A 25,499-nucleotide genomic window follows, 5' to 3' on the forward strand; every position below is an offset into this window, starting at 1 on the left:
GTTGTCGGGCTTCATTGCTGAGCCATACCGCCAGCCTTTATCTATCTATGTATCTATCTATCTTGCAGTGTCTCATGCACAAGTGGCAGCTACTCTAAGAGCTGAGTCATATCCCCAGTCTTGCAAAATCCACTTGAAAATGTCCAGAAACAGTTAAAGAACTCAGAATTCAAGGCCTATCCCATATCACTCTTGAAATGTCAGTTAACTTTTCATTTTCTCAAACTGTCCCTCAATGATAAAATATGTGAGATGTTCTAACAATCAATACACATGCATTTTTTTACACATATGTAATATATGGGTTGTGTTTTTCTGTAGCTGGGTCACTCATTCCTCCCTGATGACTTCAGATGTGTCACCTCGACTTCTGAGATGGAGAAGTGCTGTGTCACTTCAGAGTGGCTTCTCTTGAGCCACTGGAGTCTTCTTTGCTTCAGAGGAAGCCCTTTCTCCATGGAAGCCATCAAGCCCTAAAACCTGCAGGTGTTTTTGTATTTAATTCGGATGAGCATGCCCCCCCCCCCCCAGGATCTGGTATTTAAACATTTGGTCTCTAGTTGGTGACAGTCTGGGGAGAATTATGTGGTACAGCCACTACCAGGGCTCGGCTTTGACATTACAGTCTCATCCTCTGTCTACTTCATGCTTGTAGTGAAAGATGATCACTCGGCTTCCTGCTCCAGCCATCGTACCTGCTATCTGTGACCATGCCTCTCCACCATAACTGAGCACCCCCTCTGGAACAGTAAGCCCCCCAAATCTCTTCTATACAATGCTGTGGTCACAGTCCTGCCTACTCACAGCAAACACTAAGTAACTACCACAGAGGCTTGCAGAGGCAGTGGGCCTTGTCTCACACTTACGTCACTATGCTACTCTTTTGAGGACCGTGGAAGAAGTGAGAAGTCTACAACAGAACAGTGGTCAGATGCTCTAAGCATCACTGAGTAAGCTGTTCTGACAGAAGCCTGGAAACCAGCAATGCTGAGACAGCACAGACTACGAAGGCCAGCTGAGGGTTAAGAAGGAATCAATACTAGCAGCCCCACGAGAAACCAGTCACGTGATAGTGTGGTCAAGGATTTGGTTGCTTTCTGTCCACATCTTAAGAACTTGCCTGAGGCCACATTTAAAAGTAATGGGTTAATTTCTTTGGTGGGGATTATTATTTCTTTTTGTTGTTGTTGTTAAGATTTATTTATTTATTATATGTAAGTACACTGTAGTTGTCTTCAGACACTCCAGAAAAGGGCGCCAGATCTTGTTATGGATGGTTGTGAGTCACCATGTGTTTGCTGGGATTTGAACTTAGGACCTTCTGAAGAGCAGTCAGTGCTCTTAACCACTGAGCCACGTCTCCAGCCCCCGGGATTATTATTTCTTCTTCTTCTTCCTTCCTCCTCCTCCTCCTTCTTGTTTCTCCTCCTCCTGTGTGTATATGTTTTTTGTTTTTTTAAGAGGCCGGGTACAACCCTGTACAACCCTAGTTGTCCTGGAACTCACTATGTTGACCAGGTTGGCTTTGAACTCAGAGACCTACCTGCCTCTGCCTCCTGAGAGCTGGGATTAAAGGCTGGAGGAGGAAATTTCAAAGCAACAAAATATGTGGTGTGGCTGTTATTGATAACACTCTGCAGTCTCCAACAAAAAGCACAAGTAGGCCAAATGCAAATCAGCAAGTTTAGGAGAAAAGCACACTGGCCACGGTTGTGCTGGAGGAGGCTCTAATTGTTTAAGAGATTCGGGATACTAAGAAAAAGCCTGCTCTACAGTGGAACAAAGGGAAGTCCCCTCAGGGCCAGACTCTACCCACCCAAGCTTCCAACCTCAGGCTCTTTAAAGCAATTACAAACAAACTTTGCTGGGTGGTGGCTGAGGTGGGGGGTGTAGACAGGCCCCTCCCTTTCTGATGGATATGAAGACATGTATGCTGCAAAAGTGAAGGGGTGGTGGATTCCTTCTCTGCCGTTTCAGACAGCTATCAAGCCAGACAGTACGTGGCAGATAGGCCCTGGGTGAAGGCCCTGAGAAGCCTCACTGAGTGAGGCTGAAGCTGAAGTCTGGGTTGCAGTGGCAACCAAAGATAGTGGGTCTGCCAAGGAAGAACTGTATGGAACCGACAGAAGATACCAGTCTATGCATGTAAGAAACGCATGCACTCCAGTTCAATAAGAAGAAAAGCACAGCCAAAGCATGCGGTAACAAAACTCTACAACAGAGAGAAGCCCGAGCAGCAGCTAGAGGAAAAAGAGCAGCCACTTCACAGGAGAAACAGTGCAGCTGACTCGGGAGCGCAGCAAGGCCGAAGACAAACATGCCAAAGAAAAATAAATTCCAGGTTTGAAATCCTACAGAAAGAATGCCAAATAACGACATTTTAGTCAAATAAAATGTAAGAGTTTACTACCTGCAGGCTTGTACAGAAAGAAACTGTTTGGGCCTTTACATTTTTAAATAAATTATTAAGAACCTTAATATTTATCATTTTATAAGCTAAGTGGATAAATTAAAAAAGATTTATTAGTAATGGCTCAATGGTTAAGTGCACTGGCTGTTCTTTCAGAGGTCCAGGGTTCAATTCCCAGCACCCACATGGTCACTCACAACAGTGTGTAGTTCTAATCTCAGGGGACGTAATGTCATCTTCTGGCCTCTCTGGTTATTAGGCATGCACCTCGTACACAGACATACATGCAGACAAATTCTCAAACATAGACAAATTAGATAAATAATAAAAAGCATTTTAAAGCCGGGCGTGGTGGCGCACGCCTTTAATCCCAGCACTCGGGAGGCAGAGGCAGGCGGATTTCTGAGTTCGAGGCCAGCCTGGTCTACAAAGTGAGTGCCAGGACAGCCAGGGCTACACAGAGAAACCCTGTCTCGAAAAACCAGAAAAAAAAAAAAAAGCATTTTAAAAGTAGGGGCTTAGGACACAAGTCAATGGTATGCTTGCTGAGTACAGCTGAGGCTCTGAGTTCAAGCTCAGCCTAACACCAAAACCAGAGAGCTAATCCACGAAGGTCTGCATGAGGTCTGAGGAGCAGCCCTGGGTGGGCTGGGCTGAGGTCTGAGGGAGCAAGCTGAGCAATGCTCATCCTTTCGGCTCCTCACTGTGGGTGAATGTGAGCTTCTGGGGCCGTGGCTTCCTCACTAAGATGGGCTGTACCCTCCAACTCTGACGCACAGTCAGCCTTTCCTTCTTCCCATTGCCTTTGTTCAGAGTCTTGGAACAAGAAAAGTAACTGATGTAACAAACAGCTTCCTTTCAAAATAAAAGTCACTTGAGCACAGGCCCTCAGAAGCAGACCTGCGTCAGGTGGGAACCGCGTGCCGCGGTGGAAAGGTGAATACGGTGACAGAATGACCTTACTGTGAAGACTAAAAAGCCCAGACACACATAGTGCTGTAGGTCTGAGGAGGGACAGGCAGCCGGCATGGTGCTTCTGAATGGTTAATAAAACCATGATGGATAACCCTTTGGCTAACCAGGGAGCTAGGTCATGCCTTTAATCCTAGTGGTTGGGAGGCAGGGATAGGCACATGTGAGTTTGAGACTAGCCTGGTTTACACAGTGTGTTCCAGGACATTTAGGGCTATAGACTAAGACCTGTGTCAAAATACCACATTATATAAGTAGTCACACACTTATTTTTATCAAAAAGAAAAAATAGTTGTGAGTAGTATATAATAAAAATCCAAGTTTTCTAAGGAAAAAATACAAGCATGAATATTTGTGTGTAGTTACAAAAAAAAGTTCAAAAGAATATACGCATGTGTGTGTAAGCTATTCAGAAACTGCCTCTGTAAGCTGGGACTACAGGGTACTTTTCCTTCGCTTATCCATAATTAACATATAAATCTTAGAGTAAAAATATACACATCTAGGTATCTCTGGCAACTTAACACAATGATGGCTTGCCCAGTACCTGCTAGGGAAATGCTGATCATGTTTAGTGATACAAAAATGGCATGGAGCCCCAGCTTAAGTCAAAGGGCAGTACAGCACAGATGACTGCCATCGCTGATGGAGAGCAAAAGCCTAAAGCCCAAGGAAGCAGGGAAGAGAGGCTTCCCTGTCTATGCTGTTTGTTTGTGTGGCTAAAGTAATAAATGCGTCCTTTAGCTTTTGCTATGGTTTGCATGTGGTTTGTTCCAGAAGATACATATGCTCATGTGCTGGGTCTTCAGTGTGCTGATATGACAAGTGGAGGGATCGTCAAGAGGTGGGGTGTAGTGTGAGGGAACTTATGCATGTATCGTGTGTGTGTGTGTGTGTGTATGTGTGTGTGTGTAAGGACAAGTTATTAAAGTAGACACATGATTTTATAAGACAAACTATAAATTATAACTACTTCCCCAGCTCTTGAAGTTCAGAGTTTCCTAGAGCTTGAGTTATTTTGAGTTTAGCTTCTAAGAGACTTAGGCTAGTTGAATATACAGTTTTCAAAACCTTTCCTTCCTTCCTTCCTTCCTTCCTTCCTTCCTTCCTTCCTTCCTTCCTTCCTTCCTTCCTTTTCTTTCTTTTCTTTCTTTCTTTCTTTCTTTCTTTCTTTCTTTCTTTCTTTCTTTCTTTCTTTCTTTCTTTCTTTCTGTCTCTCTTTCTTTCCTCCTTTCTTTTCTTTTCTTTCTTTCTCTGTCTCCCTCCCTCCCTTCCTTTCTTAAGAAAAATTCTTTTATTATCTAGTTTTAGCAATATGAAAAATCACATAGCAGTGCAACATAGTCCAGGCTCTCCGACCAGATCTGCTAACCTGTCATCAGCACACGATTTAATCACCGTGGAGATGATTTTGGTCCTGCTTGCTCTTGCCTTCCTATTGACATGCACAGTAAGTTCCCCTTCAGAGCTTCCTGTTGAGTGCCAGCAGCTCCCAGAGAAAGCAATCCAGTCCACAGCTGTGCCCCGCAGTGGCTCTGCTGCTAACGTTACAGTTTCTGGAGGATTTAGTCACAGTGCTCTAACTGCTAGAAACACTGGCGTTATTCATACAAATGTGTGGAAGGAGGGACTGTCAGAGGGATTTCTTTACCTGTTTCCCCACCACAAACAGAATGGGTCATGAGCTGTAATGCAAACTCACAGCTTGACAAGTCAATAAAGAGGCAGGCCGTGCCTCCCAGCCCCTCAGAGCCTCCAAGGTTAGAAGCAAACACAATTTGGATATGTTCTGCACAGGAGGTTTAATGATCCTCATTATTCCACTATTGTGTGCAAACACTATGAAACCAGTAATCTAAATTATCAGAGTCCAAACAACTGGCTACTCAAGTGCTCTCAGTTTAAAAGTTCCCCCACAATGGCTTACTTATTTACCTAACAGTGAGTGGCCATTTTTAGATGATGACATGACAGAGAAAAGCACCATAGTCCTGTTTAGGGAGGACGGCCATGTGACCTTCTGAACACAGAAATTAGTCAATGCAGAACAATCACTTTGAGGAAAAAGCATGTTGCTTAAATAGCAATTCACCTAACTTTCTTATAAATATTTAATTTTAGACTTCAGACATACATCTGCCACTAGAAACACATTCTCACATGTTAAATGAACCTCTTCTCACAACAAACTCGGACTACTCCTGAGAGTTTACTGTACTCGGGCTGGGATACCTCCAGGTTGGTTTGTGGCATGAATATGTATGTCTAGTCTTCCTGTTTTTGCATCTTCACTCTTGTGGAAAGCCTTAGATATACCTAGCCTAAATGTGGTAGTCAGGCTGGTGTGCACTCACTGGCAGATTGAAATACTATGAAAGTCACTCACTTCCAGCAATCTCCCTTCGGAGACCACCTATGCGTGCTCCATGCTCCCCTTCCCCCATCTGGGGAAAGGCAGCTGAGGTGTCTGCCTTGGCAGGAGCTGGTGGGCCCAGTGAACTTAGACCCAGTCCTCATCGAGGCCTTCAGATGACGTTTCCTTGACTGCAACTTCTAAGACCTGAGTGAAACCTGCTCAAACCCTAAGAAGCCAGCGGGGAGGCCCATTGTTTAAAACAGCTACATTCCAGGCCTATTTGTTGTATGGGAAGGAAAACAAACACACCAAGTTTTCCACTTTTCTAGCTTCAGTATCTAAGCAAATATTCCAAACTTGGGAGGAATTCTAGTTTAGAGTATCAGTACTTAAAATGCCAAACAGTGAGACAGTCATTTCCATATTTCACGTTGATCAAATACCCAAAGACAATTATGAGAATCAGTTTTATGTTGATTCTTCAAATCAATCACTATTCCTTATTCTTCTTGATCCTCACAGCTCAAAATTTAACATTCGTATAATTATAAGACAACGATAAATGGATTTAATTCCTCCAGCTCATGGCTTTGCCTCCTGAATATTTACATCGTCTCATAAAATGCGTATTTTATCTTGTCATAGCCCAAGTACACATCAAGTAGCAAACATTTTATCTTTTAATGCAGGCATGACCTATTTGAAAAATGAAACAAATTGCATGAAGTAATTAGAGAAAAACATCACCATTATAGAATCTTGTTTCCAAGGGAGAGGCCCAAATGATTATACTTCTATTGTCAAATGTTCAAAATCTGTAAAATACCCTAAAAGGGCACCAACATTCAGATAAGTAATGAATAACGAACATTTCATTGGGCTTGCAAGAAGATGCGGCAGAGCGATAACAGACTAAGGAAAGCGGAACCATGAGCTCTCAATAAGCCATGGGGATCGGGAAGAAGCGCACACTCAGAAGCCAACACTCTAACTTTGGAGTCAGGTAAATCATCTCTATATTCAAGAAAATTAATTTGTTTTTTAAGACAGGGTCTCACTATATAGCTCTGGCTGGCCTAAAACTTGGTATGTATGTTAGATTAGCCTTGAAGGACCCACTTGCCTCTGTCACCCAAGTGCCACCACACTTGGTTCAGAAAATGAACTTTTACAACTGTCTTAGGATGAAAAATAAGCAGAAACGAATGATATGGCATCCCCAAGCATGTCATAATGATGAGATAATAAACATTTCAGGAGACTAGGATGCTGGCATATTGATCACACATCCATAGAAAAATGTAAGAATATATGCTGAGTGAGGTTAGCACCCTGTTAGCTGTAGGCCAGGTCACTTCAGAGGCCTTCAAAGCAATGCAATGCTACTGTTCCTGGAAACCCAGTGGGACTCCAGTAAGAGTTTGCTGCCGAAGACATGTGCTCTGGAGGCAGGGCACCGAGAAACCAAGCTGGAACTGAGCAGCAGGCTTTATAACTTCCTGCCAACTACCTTCACAATGCAGGAAGATGCTATGCATGCTGTTGGTGGATAAGGGTCATTAACAATCACATCCAGGGGGACACCTGTGTGTGTGTGTGTGTGTGTTGTATGCACGTTTGCAGGTGTGTGGAGGCAAGAGGTTGAGGTCAAGCTTCTTCCACAACTGCTTCTTGACCGTTTTGTGACAGGGTTTCCCACTGAACCTGGGCCCAGAATTTGGCTGGCCTGGATGGCTATCAGGCTGCAGAAATCCGCCTCCTTCCCCTTTCCAGACCTAGGATTACAGTTGTATGCCAACATGCCCAGCCTTTCACAAGGGTGCTGGGCATCTCAACTCAGCCCTCACGTTTGCACACTAAGCACTTTGTCCACTGTGCTATCCCCCCTGTCTGATTTTCTTTCCTTTACAAATACATCTATTTTCTAGATCTTTCCCTTGTGAAGGCCTAGAAGTTATGACATTCTAGTAGCAATGGGCACCTCTATAGTGCGGTTCCTACTCCACTGGTAGGATCAATGTTCTCTGAAGGAATGGCTAATTTGAGGTCTGTGGAAATGACCAGTAACACATGAAAGCTATTCAACACTAATGACGTTGTACTGAATCTATCAGACAACATGAAAGAATTACCACTGGACAAGACAGGATAATTTGAAAATGAACATGATAAAGGAGAAAGGACAGGAGAAGGAAACAGCTGGGGGTGGGTGGGGTGGGCAGAGACAGAGCAAACCCAACCATCATTACTAGTGCAATTCTGGGTCAGCTCCACCAACTCCTTCTCGGAAGACATTCTCATCCCTTTCCTGTTGGATTTAGACTTCAAAATAACCAAATAAAAGTACACGTTCATTAAAACGTTTCAGTTAATAAATACTAAATAGATGGTCAGATTTTTAAAACCCAGCATTTCACAAGGTCTAATGAAAGGACTGTTTTACTATTATTTAAGGGTGTGAAGCTCACCATGTGCCTCTCCAGAGTTGGAGAGATGGCTCAGCAACGAAGAACATTTATTGCTCTCCTAAGGACCAGAGCCGGGTTCCCAGGTAGCTCACAACCACCTAGGATTCCAGTTCCAGGGAATCCCACATCTGTAGCCGCTTCAGGCACTAGCATTAATGTGCACATACCCACATGTGAATATGCAGTATGCCTACACATAATAAAAATTTCTCCTGCCATGCAAAAAGAAAGTAAATCTTAAGGAAGTGCTATCTTTTTTTCCTTTTTGGTTTTTCGAAACAGGGTTTCTCTGTGTAGCATTGGCTGTCTTGGAACAAACTCTGTAGACCAGGCTGGCCTTGAACTCAGAAATCCGCTTGCCTCTTCCTCCCAAATGCCTGCGCCACCACTGCCCGGCCTCTTTTTGTTTTTTGAGTTTCCCTGTGTAGCCCTGGCTGTTCTGGAACTTGCTCCATAGTATAGACCAGGCTGTCCTCAGACTCAAGAGACCCATCTACCTCTGCCTTCCAAGTACCAGGATTTAAGCTGTGCACTTTAATCCACCACCACCTCCCAACAAGAAGAGCTCTTTCATCTTTTAGATTTTAAGCTGAATAATGGTAATATTTAAAGCACATGTGACAGATGAATACTTGTATACAGAAAGATAGCTCATGGTTTTAGAGAGGCAAAAAAAAAAAAAAAAAAGCAGATGGGGCAATTAGACATTTTATAAGGCTCTGTGACAGTAACCTAAATTTACAAGGCAGATGTTAATTTCCTTGTATTTATTATAAACCAAATAAAATGAAAACAATAAAAAGGTAGAAAAACATTGCATCCTACTTCCTGGCTTTGAATGGCTTGGTGGTGGCAGAGCACTTGTGCCTGCAGAGCACAGGGAGCATGGACAGCCACTCGGCACGTGTGCAAACAGACACTCCTGGAGCATCACATACACAGTGCTCTTCTATACATCAGCAAAACTCACATGTCCACATCCATACAGCCAGTACCTCACTCACACAGCCACGTCCATACAGCCTGTACCTCACAGCCAAGGCATACCATGTGCTAGAGCCATGCTCCACATCAGCCTCAAGTCCAACACCAGCAAGTGTCCTAACAGTTGAATGAAAATGAAGGTACATGAAATGCCCATGATCTAGTTATGCCCGGGGGTGGGAGCAAAGCTATAGAATAGAATATATGATAATTCCATTGTTTGATAGACCCTGTGGACATGGTGTGAAGGGTCAGAGTTAACTCGTAGCAGTCAGGCCTCTCCTGCCACTGGGTTTCTGGGCTGGAACTCAGGCCATAGAGCTTGATGGCAGGTACTTTACCCTCAGAGTCTCACTACCCCACAGTTAAGTCTTTTAAGAAAGTAAGGACCATATTATTTTTGCAATCAGAAGTAAAAAAAAAAAAATCAATGTTAATTACTTCCACACATAGCAGTACTGCTTAAATGATTTTTAATACAAGAACCCTGATTTTATCCAAAAGACATAAAATACTGAAGTACCATATAAAGACCAAAGGAGATGGTCATTTTTTGCTCAGTTCTGAATATTTGGCGCAAGGGAGCTTGTTTGTCCAGCACAGTATTATAAAATAAACATAATATCCCAATTCTACTACTCAGTCTCAGCCTTTCTTCAAGTTCTTCTAAGATACACAGTGACTTGAGAATAGGGGCCCTGGGTTCATCACCAGCACGTAAGAAACAAGAGGAACCAGTGTGGAGGACACCATTGTGGTTTGATTTTTAAAAATACACTTGACAATGACATTGGTCATTTGGACAAAATTTGCTGAGAGGTAACTGCGCTAAATACTATGAACAAAAAAGGTTTGTAATCATCACTGCTTGACTGAATCATAAAGAATAAGAAAGAATAGAGTGAGGAGAAGAGCAACAAAGGAAGGTGTGTAAAGAAAAGGGAGTACATACAAGAAAGTACAAGGGATGGTCAGAGAACAAGCAGGGAGAAACTGGGGTGACATTGAGTCTCCTGGGCAACAGAACAGGGCCCTGACAAGCAAAGAGAAGTAGCGCTCTTAGGACTCAGCCTGCTTTCTGCACCAGTCCCAGCAACACGGTACAGAAGCTTTGCAAATGAAGAGTGGGAAAAAGCTACATGGAAACCTACGCTCTTCCAATTAAGAAAATAATTCAATTAGAGAGGACCGTAGGTGGCCTTGTTGTTGAAGCACTACTCACTTTGGTTTCAGGGCACAGAGAAATCAACCTTGACTAACCAGAAACATCTCCCTGATGGCTAGCTTACATGGTATCAGAAGGTGCTATGCCATTAGTGGTCTTTCTTAGCACTAGACCCCACTAGGACACTGAGCTGCTGGCCAGATGCACCCACTGGTGTAATAGTGGCATGACAGCTACATGTGTAACCAAGTGCATTCTGAGCAGACGCAGGCCTGTTGTACAGGAGGATGATTTTCATGCCTGTTGTTGTAAAGCTGGGGGCAGGTCATAGGACTGTGGAGGTCACAGGGCTGGGGACTTGGGGGAAACTAGTGTTAACTGGCTAAATTATAATGCTGCCAAACTCTCTTCTAAATAGTTAAGTTTATACTCATGTATTTATATTGTTCTCTGTTTGGTTAGAGAAGATTCTTTGGGTAGTGGGTGATGGTTAATGCGGAAACTCGTAACTGCTTAAAGTAACAAATTTAAATGAAGAACAGGCCATCTATATCAATCTCCCACCAAAGGTTTAGGGAACTTCAAGAGGAGGGGATGGAGAGAATGTAAGGGCTAGTAGATGGGGAGAAAAGCTAAGAAATGCTGACACTGAACATGATGTGGCTGTTGTACATATCAACTCATAGAATTTATGGTTGTCTGAACAAAAATAAAGCAATCAAAATTACAGCCTGCATAGGGAGAGGCCCTCAAGGACCCAGCCAAAACTGAGGAGCTATTGGTTGTTGGCAGCTGCAGAGGAAGGAAAGTTACTCTGCTCTGAGGACATGGGATGGACACACACTCATGGACATATGGGAAACACTAACTCCCATAATTAATAACCAACAGTCAAAAGGACCCGAAGGTGGGTGGGATGCAGATGGGACGAGGCACTATCCAGAGTTGGAGGGAGGTGGCAGCTGATGGATATGGCCAACATACACGGTATTCGTGCATAGAACTTTCAAAGAATAGAAAGCATTCTCTAAAAAAGAAGCTGTAGAAGTTCCTTGAGTAGAAACCCAGGATGAAGTGGGCCAAAGAGTTCAAACAGTGTAAGGAGATGTGAAGGGGTGTTCTCAGATTTCCCTGACAGACTGAAGCCTGGGGAAGGCATGGGCTCAGCATGCGAAGATGAGACTGAAAGAAAAAGAAGAGGAACAGGAGAGAGAGAGAGAGGCCCCAGAGCAAGTGGGAGCTGTAGGCTGGTAAGAGGCACAGGAAGAGACTGACCTGTAAGGGTCGTAAGGGTGCTGCTCCAAGGTCTTTCTTACAGCCTGGAAGGCAGGCTGAGAGGGGATATGATGTGAAATTCTGGAACCCCACAGAACAAATCTGAAGAGACAGGCCAACAAGGCTTGCTAGTACTGTGTGCAGCACTGAGGCTAGGTACACTTTAAGAAAAAGGGGTAAAGGTCATCCCAGAGCCCTTGTTGTGATACGGGGATCCATTTTATAAACCCCTGAGGCAGGTATGGAAAAGGAGAAGAAACAAGTTGTTCCACGTGTCCAAAATCTTGATGCAAGTGTCTGAGTCTACCACTGGACAGACAGGAAACAGAGAATGTAAATGATGTAACAGGAGTCTAAACTTTCTATCCCTACGCATCTACTGTTTCATAAAGACCTGAGCTGTGAGCAGGTTGATCTTTAGGGAGAATTATAATCAGATAGTAGCCCAAAGGTTACCATGATACAGCTAAATTATCTCTGCCTGTCACAGGTTAAAGGACATTTAAAGTCTGGAAGTTCACATCAGCTTTTTTTTTCCGATAACAAATCTTAAGTACCTTCCTATATTCATTCAATTAGTGATGTTGGGCCTTGATAAAGCTGTGGAGAGAAACTTTCCAACTATCATTCAAATCATATCTAAAAAGGTGGTCATAAATATTTTAAAACCTAAGTGAACTAATAAGACCTAGACCCATTAAGGATAAGATCTTTTACAACAAATTAAATAAAACAATTTATTGAAGTCTGGACTCCAGATAAGCTAGATTTACTGGCTGACCTTTTATTCATTTAAGGAACAAAATTAGCTCTAATTGCATTAGAATGGAATTCAGTAAATTTCCCTCAGTCTTCTAATGTGGCATCCCTATAAGAACTGCTGTAATTGTTTACAAGCAAGATGGAAATGCTTTGATTGTAATCTTTCCACTTGTTTTACTGGGTCATAAAAGCATTTCCCCAAACCCAAACCTGGCTGTTCTGACAGCAGACTAGTTTTTCTCTGAAATACATGTCCTACATTTTGGTGATTGAGAGCAAAGTACAATGCTCCAGAAGAAGTAGTTAAATGTAAGACTTCATCATAACGCTAGGCTGGTGAAAAGAAGAGTCATGGAATCATGAAGACCAGAGCTTTCTGAAAAAACTAAAACCAAAAAACTAAAAAAATTAGAAAACAGTTGAGGATCCAAATAAACAGCCATCTAACTGGCTGTTTGTGACGAAGGAGCTGACACAACCTAGGAGCCCAGAGAAGACAAGACTTCACAGGCTGCAGAGTCAGTCACTGGGCAGCCAGGAAAGCCTCCAGGAAGGATGCTTAGCAGTAAAGAGGTCCCGCAAAGACAGCAGACTGCAGCTTGGTCTTCACGTGGATCCTGAACAACAGGAGCGAGGCTGTCCCAAAGCTGTTGCCTGTCTGTGGGATACATTCTAGCTGGGCTGCCTTGTCTGACCTCAGTGGGAGAGGAAGCGCCTAGCCTCACAGACACTTCAAGTGCCAGGGTTGAGGGATACCTGGGGATGGGGGGGGGGCACCAGCACAGAGGAGAGGGGGAGGTGGGAATGGAGGGAAGGATGGGGGGTGGCTGGGAGGGGGACTGATGAATAAGTTAAAAAAATTAAATAATAATAAAAAAAGAGGTCATTTTAATGTTGCAGGCACAGTCTTTAAAATTCAAACTGCACTTAAAAAACCTAAATATGGTCAAGCTTAGGGCTTATCACTGCTTCTGTTACACCTTAAAGCCTGACAAACACCTAGGGAATGTCTCCATTTCCATAGTAATTTCCCTAGGGCAGGGCAAAAGAAAGATAACTCATGGTGCCTCAATTAAAAATCAAACTAAAAATCAAAACCAGTTTTGTTTCTTTTTTTTTTTTTTTTTTTTGGGTGAAAGGGGAAAATATTGAAATCAGAAAATCAAGAGGCCTTCCCTGCCTGAAGGGCCATGCTGCGTACTACTCAACTGTGGTGCTAAAGAGCCGTGCTGTGTACAGAGGCTCCTTCTCTCCTGCCCCGTGCTGCCCGCCTTTCTCTGATGCCCACAAAAGGCATCTGCTCCTCTTGCCTGTCTGCCATGCCCCATACTGTGGTGAGAGCCCATCTTCCTTCTGGAGTCCCCGTCAGCCCACTGCTGACACAGCACAGGCTGGCCTCAAACTTGCAGTTATCCTCCTGCCTCATTCCTCTAGGGCAGGGAATTACAAGCATGTCTGCCATGTGTACTGTCCCTGGCTACATTTTAAAGTAGAAAGATGTTTATTTCCCATGAAAGTATTGTTAAATGGTTATTTTTGTATTTCCTAATGGTTATTCTATTTCACTTGTCAAAAGTTTGGCAATAGAAAGACAAGCATCTAGACCTATTTTATAGTTTAAAATATCAAGCCTCCTGGTTTTGATCAATAAGCTTCAGCTCTAACTTCCCAGGACGGCCTAGGCAAGCGTGCATCTGTTTCAGCCCCTCAGTCATGAGCGGGCTGGAGAAGAAACTCTCTGCAGTGGAGAAACCTGCCAGGCCCTACTGGAAACCAAATAGTCCCCAGGACCTCAAACCCAACTAGAAAACTGGGTGAAGCCGTGCAACCCAGGCTAACTCTCAGAGTTCTCACTGGGAGCAGACTTCTGCCAGGCCTTGGAGGGAGGGAGGAGCTGAGGAGAGAGGTTCCTGAATTCCTCATCAGGAGCCTCTCTGTGGGGGAGTATAGCCTAGCACTCAAAGCTGGGTCCCATGGCCACAGTCCCCGCTCAGGGCCAGCCTAGGCCACTTAGAGAGAGCTTGTGTGGGGTGGCTTGAAGGTGTAAGATCCTCCGTCAGCTGGCTGTGATAGCCCGGCTTTAAGGGCGACATTTGCAAAATGTGAGGAAGGATGGTTTTTCTCCATCAGTGATCACCTCAAAGTCTGTGCACACTTATATCACATTTTAATTAACACTTTACAATGACAATATGGAAAATTACCTTTTTCTATGAGGCATAACTGAATTTTGAATTATATAAATATTCAGATGTTTAAACTTAGAAAACCTATAGGTACTATTCTGTCATGTTTGTTTCTGTTTGTTTGTTTTTTGTCTTTTGCTTTTTTTTTTTTTTTTTCTTTTTTTGAGACAGAGTTTCTCTCTAGCCCTGGCTGTCCTGGAGCTCACTCTGTAGACCAGGCTGGCCTCAAACTCAAGAAATCTGCCTGCCTCTGCCTCCCCAGTGCTGGGATTAAAGGCGTGCGCCACCATGCCCAGCCTGTCATGTTTCTTTCTTGACAATTGTTTTTTTTTTTTTGTTTGGAGACAAGGTTCTTACTTTATAGCTCTGACTGGCCTGAATTTGCTAGGAAGACCAGGTTAACATCAAATGTATAGAAATCCACCTGCTGTTCCCTCCCAGAGTGCACCATTATACATAGCTTCTCTGAGTTTTAACACAGCCAGGAAGGGTATTGGCGTCCTAGAACCCTCTAAAAGACAGTTTTGAGGGACAGAAGACTAAGGAAAACAACTGCTGCTGCCTTGCTATGATGAGGAGCACTAACAGAGAACAGAGGACCCTCTCTATACTTTTGTGGATCAAGGGCAGAAGACCAAAGTTCTTCAAGACTTAGAAACTAAATGTCGTCTTAAGGATCTCTTGTCAAAAAGGGTATAAGTTAAACCTTGTAAAGATTTTTCTTTTTCTCATAATTTCAAAAGACTTGGTCCTTCAGCAATAACCCCTTCCCCCACCCCCAGACACGAGGAATATACAGATTCTCTTGTTTTTGAATATCCATGTGCTCATTAATTACCTTAAAAGCCGGCCCCCAGGTGTACAGACAATAAGTGGACACACACTGATGCAAGTCCACACTTTCCATCACTTAGCCATGGAACAAGGTATGTGCAGGGAAGTTCCTCATGTGCCGCCATAAAAGACGGATAGAATTTGAATGTTACCCACGACTTGTGTGCCATAACACTGTTTTTAATTTTTTTTTTTTTTTTTTTTTTGGTTTTTCGAGACAGGGTTTCTCTGTGTAGCCCTGGCTGTCCTGGCACTCACTTTGTAGACCAGGCTGGCCTCGAACTCAGAAATCCGCCTGCCTCTGCCTCCCGAGTGCTGGGATTAAAGGCGTGCGCCACCACGCCCGGCTCTGTTTTTAATTTTTACTTAAACATTTTATGTGCATGGGCACATGGGTGCAGACCCTTTGGACCTGGAGCTGCAGGTGACTGAGAGTCACCTGATGTTCATGCAAAGAACATGGTTGTCTGGTCCTCTGCTGGCGCAGCAGGTGCTCTTCATTGCTGAACCAACCCTATAGCCCCACAGAAGATTTTTTAAAAGTTTTTCAGTCATTTAAAACCAGAAAAACCATTCTTAGCTTACAGGCCACACAAAAGCAAGTAGGCCATACAGATTCAGTAAGCTGGAAATGGCTCTGCAGCTGCAGTTTATCAAGCTCTAACTTAGATCTTCCCATCCCCGAGAAATAGTCACTGAATTTGTATTTATATGAAGTTCTGGTTAACTTGAGCCCCTGCCTCCCTCTGACTTTAATTTGACGTGCAATGTGTTACACTTGATGCCTGCTTTGGTCGAATAGTTAACTGTCCGTGTAACATGGCAGTTGTTTTCTAGGCATCCACAAGTCACAGGTTATGTAATCTGTAATAGAGGGTAATCTGTCTAGAATCCAGGCTATCTGAATTTCCCTCAAGCTGGACATTTTGTTCCAGAGTAATAGGATCCAGCCCTTGCTTCTTCCTATCTCTTAGGAATATGAATGATTTACTGAAAGGTGAAAACAGAACAGCCAGCCAACAGAATTACCAACAGGTGCTTCAGGGCAGAGAGATGAATGTAACCAGCAATGCCCTTTAAATCTTAATTCTCTAAAGGGAAGAAACCAAGCTTCTGTGTGGGAGTTCAGACGGCATTGATGAGCTATGGAGAAAATAGGAATTAAATATGAATTTGTAAAAGTATCTTTTGAGTGATGAACAAGAACACTTCCCTTAGAGAAATGAGCCAGTGTACAGGATTTCCAAGGAGAAGGTGTTGCCTAGAGCTTGTGCATGCTGGTAAGTGCTACTGCTGAGCTAGAACCTGGCTCAGTCTGATCTTCCTAAGTAAGCTCAAGCAGAATTCAAACCGTTTTGAAGATCTTCTGTTTGTTAGCAGTAGGAGCCCTCCTGCCATCGAGGCCTGTACGAGCACAGCAGAGAATGATGTGGAACTCAGAGAATGTGGGGAGACTAAGAACCACGTGGACCCCGGCCTCCAGCTCTTCCTCTGGAGCATAGACTTGTTTTGAAAGACAATGTTGGCCTCTGTCTTACCCCATCATAATCCGGAGGGACTTCTTTATTGAAGAGAGCAGTGTATAGAATACACGTGCTCTACAATGACGTGAGCTGACAATAGTGATCTCCTGCACTGTAAACCCTGTCAAAGGTCCAGGTCTGGGGAGATCACAGGCCCTGGGAGGTGGTGGTGGGGTCTCCCACTGTTGTTTTACTAAAGGGACACATTGTCAAAAGGCCTTGCAAATATTTGTGTTTACACCCATGGGTAAGTACTACTTACTCTGTCAGAAACGAATGGCTAATGGAGGTGTCTAGTAGCGTATCAAAGCAGAGGCTGGCCAGCTCTCCCAGCATCTTCCACAGTACCGAGGGCTCCTCCCAGCACTCTCCATCCAGTCCCCTACCCTGAACCTCTCCCTCAGGGGTCAGGCTTCTGCTTGGCCTCCCTCAGCCTGATGTCTGTATAACTCAGCTGTGGTGGCTAAGCAGCTCCCCTGGTCTCTTGGTCCGGGTCTGGAGAGTCTGGTGGCCATGCTCAGTATGGAGTCTTTCTTCCCTCTGCCTGCTTCCTCCCTTATACCTACAATAGGAATCTTCCCATGCTTAGGAGTAGGCTTGTCCTCCTCCCTCCCCTTATTTCACTTCTTTATCCACTCTCTCTCTGGGTGAGAGCAGCTTCTTTCTGTGGTGCGCGGCCGTCAGCACATAGACTTATAACTCAGCCAAGTGCCGACAAGCACTGACTGAGCCCTCGGGGAGCCATCGACATCACGTGCACCACTCCCCCACCAAGGCTTATGGAACATTGTGGAAGAGGTGGAGAGAGGACCTAAGAGCTGCATGGTGGTGTGGCCTATGAAAGGCAGTGGCTGCACTCACTCACAAGCTCAGGGCGCTCCTGCCAGCATTCCAGATCAGAAGAGGAGGTGCTCACTAGGCTGCACCCAGAGCTGAGGAGCCACTGTCAGTCTTTGTGGGTAAGGCAGCAGGTAGGCTGCTTTTGCTCCTGTGGATGGCCCAAAGCCCATGCACACGAAAGCAGCCATCCCTGGCTTGTGGGCTACTCAAAGGAAACAGAACAAAGGATGAGGATGTGAGGGAGGGAGGGAGGGAGGGAGGGAGGGAGGCGGGGCTGGGCTCTGAGCAAGTGTGATGGCACTGGGTTGCATGTGATCACACTGCATTGCATATGTGTATTAAATTGTTGAAGAAGAAATAAAAATAGTAAATGAAAATTTCAGTAAAAAAAGCAAAACTTCCAGTTTTGTCTTGTTCTGGTTTTGGAGATAGGGCCTTTCTATTGTAGACCAGGTTGGCTTTGAATTCTTGACATTCCGGCTTCATTCTCTCAAGTGCTTGAGTCCTAGACAGATAGTTACCATCATGCTCAGTAAGTACCGTGGCCTTTATTCAATAAGTATTCTTATGTCTTCCTCCCACTTTTATGCTAAGCCTGAGTGGAAACTCAGTGTCCCCGTGCCTTCTCATGATCTCTGACTGCTTTCTAAGCAAACTGCTCTATTTTCACATTTACTGGGAAAAAAGTAAATTAAATAATTAACTCATGAATTCCATTGAAATGCTACATACAGTGTGCTGTTCAGAGCAAGTATTTCAAGATGACTTACTGTATCAGGAGTCTCTGAAAACACTGTAGGTCTTAACACTTCCTCAAAGGATGAGTGAAGGAAAATAATTCCTTTAAAGAAAAATGAGCCTTTGTGCAGATATGTGTGGTATGCACACACACAGGCAAAATACACATACCCATAAAATTTACAAACAATATCAGAAAAAGAAAGACAGCCCAGTAAGATGATTTGTGAAGATTCCTATAAACGCTAAGCCTGAGATTTACATTCCTTATTTTCTCTTAAGAGCAAATACAACCCAGTCGGTCGATGGCTTCCAGCTGCCAGTCACACACCCTTTCCCTAAGTCAGCAGACATCTTTGTCTTATTGGTACTGGACAAAGCACAGGCCACCTCAGTCTCTATTCTCTGTCCCAGTGACAGATGACGAGCTCTGAGAAGGTCTAACACTGTACTCTTGTGTGTGAAGTGTGTTGGTAACACACTCAGGACATGATCTCTTATTTTGCAGATAGCTAGGACCTCAAATAATATGAAGTAATACTGCCATATATTAACTTTTAAAAAAGAAAAGGTGGGGTGGAAAAGTGTGGAATCCTATGTTAAGCAAAGATAAAGGCATTTACCTGAAGGAAGAAGCCAATAAAACCTGACAGTAGAGAGTTCCTGGCACAGACTCTGTTCATACGCTGGCAAAGTCCTACTATATTTGGACAGCACGGAGAAGGTAGGTCTCATCGATTCCCAATGTTCATACTTACATCTTGTCCTGGCCAGCGCCAACTCGCAGAGTCAACCTGGGGATAACTGGACTTGGGGCAGGGATGACAGGCTCCACTTTTATCTGTGGAAATTTGTACATTAGTTACAAAAACAATTCTCCCGAAAGTATTCCTTTTCTTCTACTTCCCCACCCCACAAACCTAACAAAGTCATATGAAATGCTGGATAAAAAGGCATGGCTAGTGAGTGTTCTGTGTGTAGATGTGGGTGTGAGAGGCCGGAGGTAGAAACGGGTGTCTTCCTGGGTCATTCTTCACCTTTTCTGAAGACTGCTCTCTCACTGAACGGAATATCGTCAATCTGAGGGGTAAGGGTGTCCAATGAGATCCAGGGTTCCAAGTGCCTCTCTCTTGCCTTCCTGCAAGCTCCAGGTGCATGCTACTGGTTCTCGGCTTTTTACTGGGTTCTGGGTACCTAACCTCAGGTCCTTATGGTTGAAGCACATCAACTGAGCCTTCTTCCAAAGCCATTCTGTGTTTTTCAATAACTGAAAGCTACTTGACACACAACAAAGTCTACAAACTCTTATTATATTGTATTAATTGGCAGTTGTTTCTGGCTTATTGATTTGTGTTCATTTCTTTGGTTTTATTATATTTTTGTATTATATTATTGTATATTATTTTGCACACAAACATATTCATAAACACAAAGTGATATCATAGCTTCTGAAAGGTATTTACATAACCACAAGATTTTTTTTAAAGGTTTATTATTTTTTATTTTATGTGTATGTCCTGCCTGCATGTATGTTTGTGTGCCACATGTGTGCCTGGTGCCTGTGGAGGTCAGAAGGGGGTATCAGATCTGTTGGAACTGCAGTTACAGACCATTGTGAACCACCATGTGTGTGCTGTGTCCTCTGGAGGAGCTGCCAGTGCTCCTAACCACTGAGCAGTCTCTGGAGTCCCATAACTGCCAGACTGACCATAACTAAAAAGGCTGCCATGAAATCATCCCTATACAACAGCATGCAATTATAGGTCTTGAATAATACAAAACTCACTGTAAATAAAATTTGTTTCATTATATCTGAAAGATAAATACCAAGTATAATTATAGCATTAAGTAGCTCCATTTTGGGCTCACTATAAGAAAAACTGAAATTTTTGTGTGTGTATGCCATACTTTTTCATTTTAGAAAGGATTTATGGTGAAAGTAATGACAGTTGAAAAAGTTGAGGACTTCACAAATATTTGAGCTATTAGTCAGAGCATGATATTACATGGTCTCTTGACAGTTACGATCTCATGGTATAATAAATGTTTTGAATTAACAACTAGACAAAATTGCTGCAGCCCCAAATTCTTCCCCTTTTCAGTGGTGACTGACTGGTCAGGAAATTTTTGGTGGGATAATTCCTTTTCATGTGGGACTACCCCAAGCACTGACATATATCTAACTTGTCCTGGAATACTGCAAGCCTGCATGTCCCTTTAACACTGACACCTGCCTACACATACTGACTTACATTGTCTGCAGCCCAAGAGTGAAACAGTAATGAAAGCACGTGGGGGCTGTAGGGAAAGGATATGTAAAGTTCTGTTCAGTGCGCTATATCATGCAAGTATTTGCATATGTGTATACATGCATGTATTCTCTCTAGCTGCAGTTCATTTACAAACCTGTCATCACATAAGTCTGTCAGACGATTCTCTTGAACACCGTAAGGCATGGAAGGCACACTCAATAAACATTTGTTGAATTAATGCTTATCTGAACATAGAGCCAACTCCTATCACTCAGTTACTACATTCCTCTTCAAGAATCAACCTAAAGCACTCAATGAAAGTAAGGGACATTTACTAAACTTGTGATTTTATGGAAGCCTCTAATGCTATTTGTTTATTTGGATGTCCACTTCACTCCAGTACCACTGAAGCCATGTGTCTTCTTTACGGTTCTTTCCCAATGTCTACCATACTGGCATTAAGAGACATTTGAAGCCTGAATATGAAGCAAAGATTCCAAACCACCATTTCTTTCAAGATCCTCCCATGATTTCTTTTTGTTTTTGCTTAGCAAAAAGGTTTAAATATTGAGGCTGAAGGTAGGTGAATTCCTTTATTTCCTATGAATGTACAAACTTTTCAGGCCCTAAGTATAAAGTCCATCTCTCTAGACTTCTTGAGACTCTTCTCTCTTCCTTAGCATAATGGACAGAACATCAAGCCTCCTGACTTCATAAATTATTCTCATTAAACTTATTGTTTTAAAAAGATTTATTTAATGTATGTGAGTACACTGTCACTGTCTTCACACTCACCAGAAGAGGGCATCAGATACCTGTGGTTGGTGGGAATTGAACTCAGGACCTCTGGAAGAGCAGTCAGTGCTCTTAACTGCTGAGGCATCTTTGCAGCCCTCCATTAAACTTTTAAATGTGCTAAAATCTTTAAAAATCATCTTCTCTTTTTCTCTGGGTAACAAGCTTTTGCTATTCTCCTTATTGTTTGTTACCTCCACCCACCAAAACAGGGTTTCTCTGTATAGCCCTGGCTGTCCTGGAACTCACTTTGTAGACCAGGCTGGCCTTGAACTCAGAAATCCGCCTGCCTCTGCCTCCCCAGTGCTGGGATTAAAGGCGTGCGCCACCACCGCCCTGCTGTTTCTTCCTTTTTTATTCATTTTGTCTCACTACACAGTCCCTGGCTGGCTGGAACTCATCATGGACACCATACTGGCTTCAAACTCACAGAGATCTGTTCTCCTCTGCCTCCCGAGTGCTGGAACAAAACACCTGCACTACCTCACTTGGCAGAGCTTATATTTTAAAAGCAAGGCTGCTCCTCTCTACCATGAATGAAGACTCTGCTTTACTAATTGCTGTATTCTGCAGTGTTTGGCCTGCTTCTTTTCTTTGTGATAGCCGTAACCTGGACTTGTTCAGTATTTTAAGGAATCACCTGACCAACACCCAACTGATCTTCACAACTCCATAGTGTACGTGTGGAGGGCATACTCTCCCCATATAACAACTACTCAGAAACAATACAAGGTTTGCTTAGGGGTGCAAAAATAGTAAATGTATCATGCAGACCTAAACTTCCTGACAAAAAAATCAAACTACGATTCCTTGCGCCATTCTTTGGGTCTTCCGTATATGCATATCCGGAATGGAGCTGCTCACTTTCTTTAGCAAGGTATCTTACAGTAATTAATTCATGGGCACTTGCATCAGTCCTAGAGTCAGCTGTAAGGCATTTGTTCTCTATGGGAGGCCAGTGAATTTATGTGGATTTGAGATTTACTTTGGTTTTACCTTTATTCAGCTAAACAGCTGGATTTTTATCATGAATAATCTGACCAGTGACATGAACCAAGACATGGGCTACTCATGACTTACTCTAAAAGTTAAACGAAGCCAAGTACAGTGGTGCACGCACGCCTTTGATCCCAGCACTTGGAAGGCTGGGGAAGGTGGATCTCTGTGGGTTCAAGGCCAGCATGGTCTATACAGAAAGTTTTAGGAAAGCCAGGGAAACAGGGAAAAATCCTGTCTCAAAAACAAACAAACAAACAAACAAACAAACAATACACTTAAATGACGTGTACAAAACAGGCAAACATAATTGGAAATATATAGTCAGATTCAGAATGGAATGAATGTATCTTGAAGGCAACAGGTATTCCACCAACTGATATAATTTTGCTACCTCATCTCAAAGTTCATCTGTAGTCATGATACTCAACATGGCCTGCATACCTCTCATAGTAAAAAAGGAACTATTAACGAGACTATGAAGTAGACATGAACCAGGACTATCTCGGGCAGCCAGGACAAATGGAAATTCTGCCCATAAAGCAGTCAAATACTTTAATTTCAGTCAAAAAGTGAAGTCATGTGTATCTTGCAGAGCAGTCTGGAAGGACAGAGAAAGAGGTATGAGACCATCTAGCTCAAGGGAAAGAGATGAATAACGATGCTAATGTTATAAAGAAAGGAAACTTTCTAAATAAGTTCTCCCTAAAGTTGTATTTTAACTCTATCTGAATGTTTTTCAAAATAAAATAAAAACAGAGATCCTAACTACAAATTAAAAGCTATTTCTCTCCTGAACCTTGCTGAAAACAACAATCTGAATGATAACAGCGACTAGTCACTTAAACAATATGAGGGACTTCATCTTTTAATGGCACAACCACATCCTGGGGCCGAGGGGAGCTTCTAAGTGTTAAAAATAAAAGAACAGCACTTGGGAGTAATGTTGCGAATTGGGGCGAGCAGAAGAGTATTTACAGTGGATTACTAAGCTTCCCAATTCACCAAAGAGGTAAAGTCCGGCAATATAAGACTCCTTTGTAGCTAACTAAAAATACATTGTCAGTGGATTTGTCCAGTTTTATGTATAAGCAATACCCCTTTCACCTGAGCTAACACTAGTAGTCATATAAGCCCCTTATTGCCATGTGCTGCATTTTTTTTTTTTTTTTTTGCTAATCTTCAAGGATTTAGCTTCTTTGCCACATACCTCAGGGCACCAACTGATAAAGCCCTAACTCTCCATTTTTCCAGGACACCAGCAGTGCGGCCTTGCAAAAAATGAAAATCGCTCAAGAGATTTAAAGGGGAAATTTATTTTTAAAATCCTGACTTGAAGCAAAGAGGTGGATTTTTAAAAAGCTTATCTCTAAAGAATCAGTTTAAATTTAAATTCTATCTTGGAACCCTTTCATGCGTTCCAGCTTTAAAGTTTATCTTTTGACAGGGACTTTCTACAAAGGTAATGGGCAGCTTTGTCAATTTAATCTGTCCAAGTTTATTTATTTATTTTTTTAATGTTAAACTCCTTTCACCAAAAAAAAAAAAAAAAAAAAGAGTGAAGAGCCTCTAGCATGTGTGTGCACTGGCTTGGGTAAGCCGGGCAGGCAGGAGCTAGTCTCGGTGTCCACCCTGCATCACTCCTGAAGGAAGCCACATGGGAGCACTTAGCACTTAGGATGCTCATGGTGGTTGGTAACCCTGTGCTGTCCTTCTCCGCAATTAAGCTCTTTACATGTGCTCCTTTTTGAAGCAGGCTAACAAAATCCCCATCAGCTATTTGAAACATTTAGAAGACAGTCTGTAGAGGCCTGGCTGTGGCTGAGTGGAGTGAATGCTGTCCAGTGTGGACAGCAAGCTCCCATCCAAGCCCATTCATAGGAGGATGGGAGCGGCCTGTAGTAGCTGTATACAAATTCAGTCCCACTCACCTAAATGCTTACATTCCGGACTTCAAAAGAGGCAGTGCTGAGAAACAGGGAGGGAACATTTCCCCCATTTTACTGGGGGTACTTTGTTTATTGCAAACCCTTCATTTCTCTATGTATGACAAGCAATAAGGAAAGACTAGAAATAAGACCAAGTTGGTTTTTTTTGTTTATTTTTGTTTTTGTTTTGCTTTTTCGAGACAGGGTTTCTCTGTGTAGCCCTGGCTGTCCTGGAACTCACTCTGTAGACCAGGCTGGCCTTGAACTTAGAAATCCGCCTGCCTCTGCCTCCTGAGTGCTGGGATTAAAGGCATGCGCCACCTCGCCCAGCTGACCAAGCTGTTTTAAATAGGAAGGAAGAAAGGAAGGAAGGAGGAAGGGAGGAGGAGGGAGGGAGGGAGGGAGGAAGGAAGGAACATGCTGTTGTGTAAAAGAAAAAGGAGTGATACACTGTTTAACTGAGCCAGTGGTGATTTGCAGGCAGATACTAAAGGGCTTGCGGACAAAGGAAAGAGTCATTAAAATGTTTCATAGTTCTGATTACTAAAGTCACCAGGCTCTGAGATCATCACTTTCCTGTTTTTAAATATAGAAATTAAACAGGAGCTCATAAGGGTTCTTCAAGGACTGACATTTCACCAGCCCTTCTGGTCACCTCACCCCCAATTAGCCTTTCTACTGTCCTGTTCAGGAGAATCCTGTGTCCTGGACATGCCAGAGTGGAGAGAGACTAACGTAAGCAGGCTGCTTGAGTAGCAAGGATGTGGTTGGATGGGCCTAACCACGTCAGTCTCCCCTCGCTGGGGTTGTCACTCAGACCTCTCAGTACACAACTTTTTGAACTGCAGACTCAGCAATATCAAAGCCACAGAGCAGTTTGGAGGATTAACTCATGGAGTAGCCTGCCACACAAATACACTCTCAGGTGACAGCATCACTCCTATCTAGGTTAGCCCATTCATAAACAACCACTGTAGCTCAAATAAGACAATTTATTAGTCAGGTCAAAGTTTGA

At 43.2% G+C, this 25,499-nt stretch overlaps 1 protein-coding gene across 2 annotated transcripts in view; it reads right to left on the bottom strand.

Annotated features, from left to right (window-relative positions):
- Positions 1 to 25,499, bottom strand: part of Taf3 (TATA-box binding protein associated factor 3) — a 142,490-nt gene that overhangs the window by 7,189 nt on the left and 109,802 nt on the right. For both annotated transcript variants that reach the window (XM_021156533.1, XM_029472603.1), the window contains one exon: positions 19,272 to 19,354. In XM_021156533.1, coding sequence (XP_021012192.1) covers positions 19,272 to 19,354 — 83 coding nt within the window. The remainder of the gene's footprint in view (positions 1 to 19,271; positions 19,355 to 25,499) is intronic.

Source organism: Mus caroli, chromosome 2 (assembly GCF_900094665.2).
Source record: "Mus caroli chromosome 2, CAROLI_EIJ_v1.1, whole genome shotgun sequence".
Taxonomy (NCBI): Eukaryota; Metazoa; Chordata; class Mammalia; order Rodentia; family Muridae; genus Mus; species Mus caroli.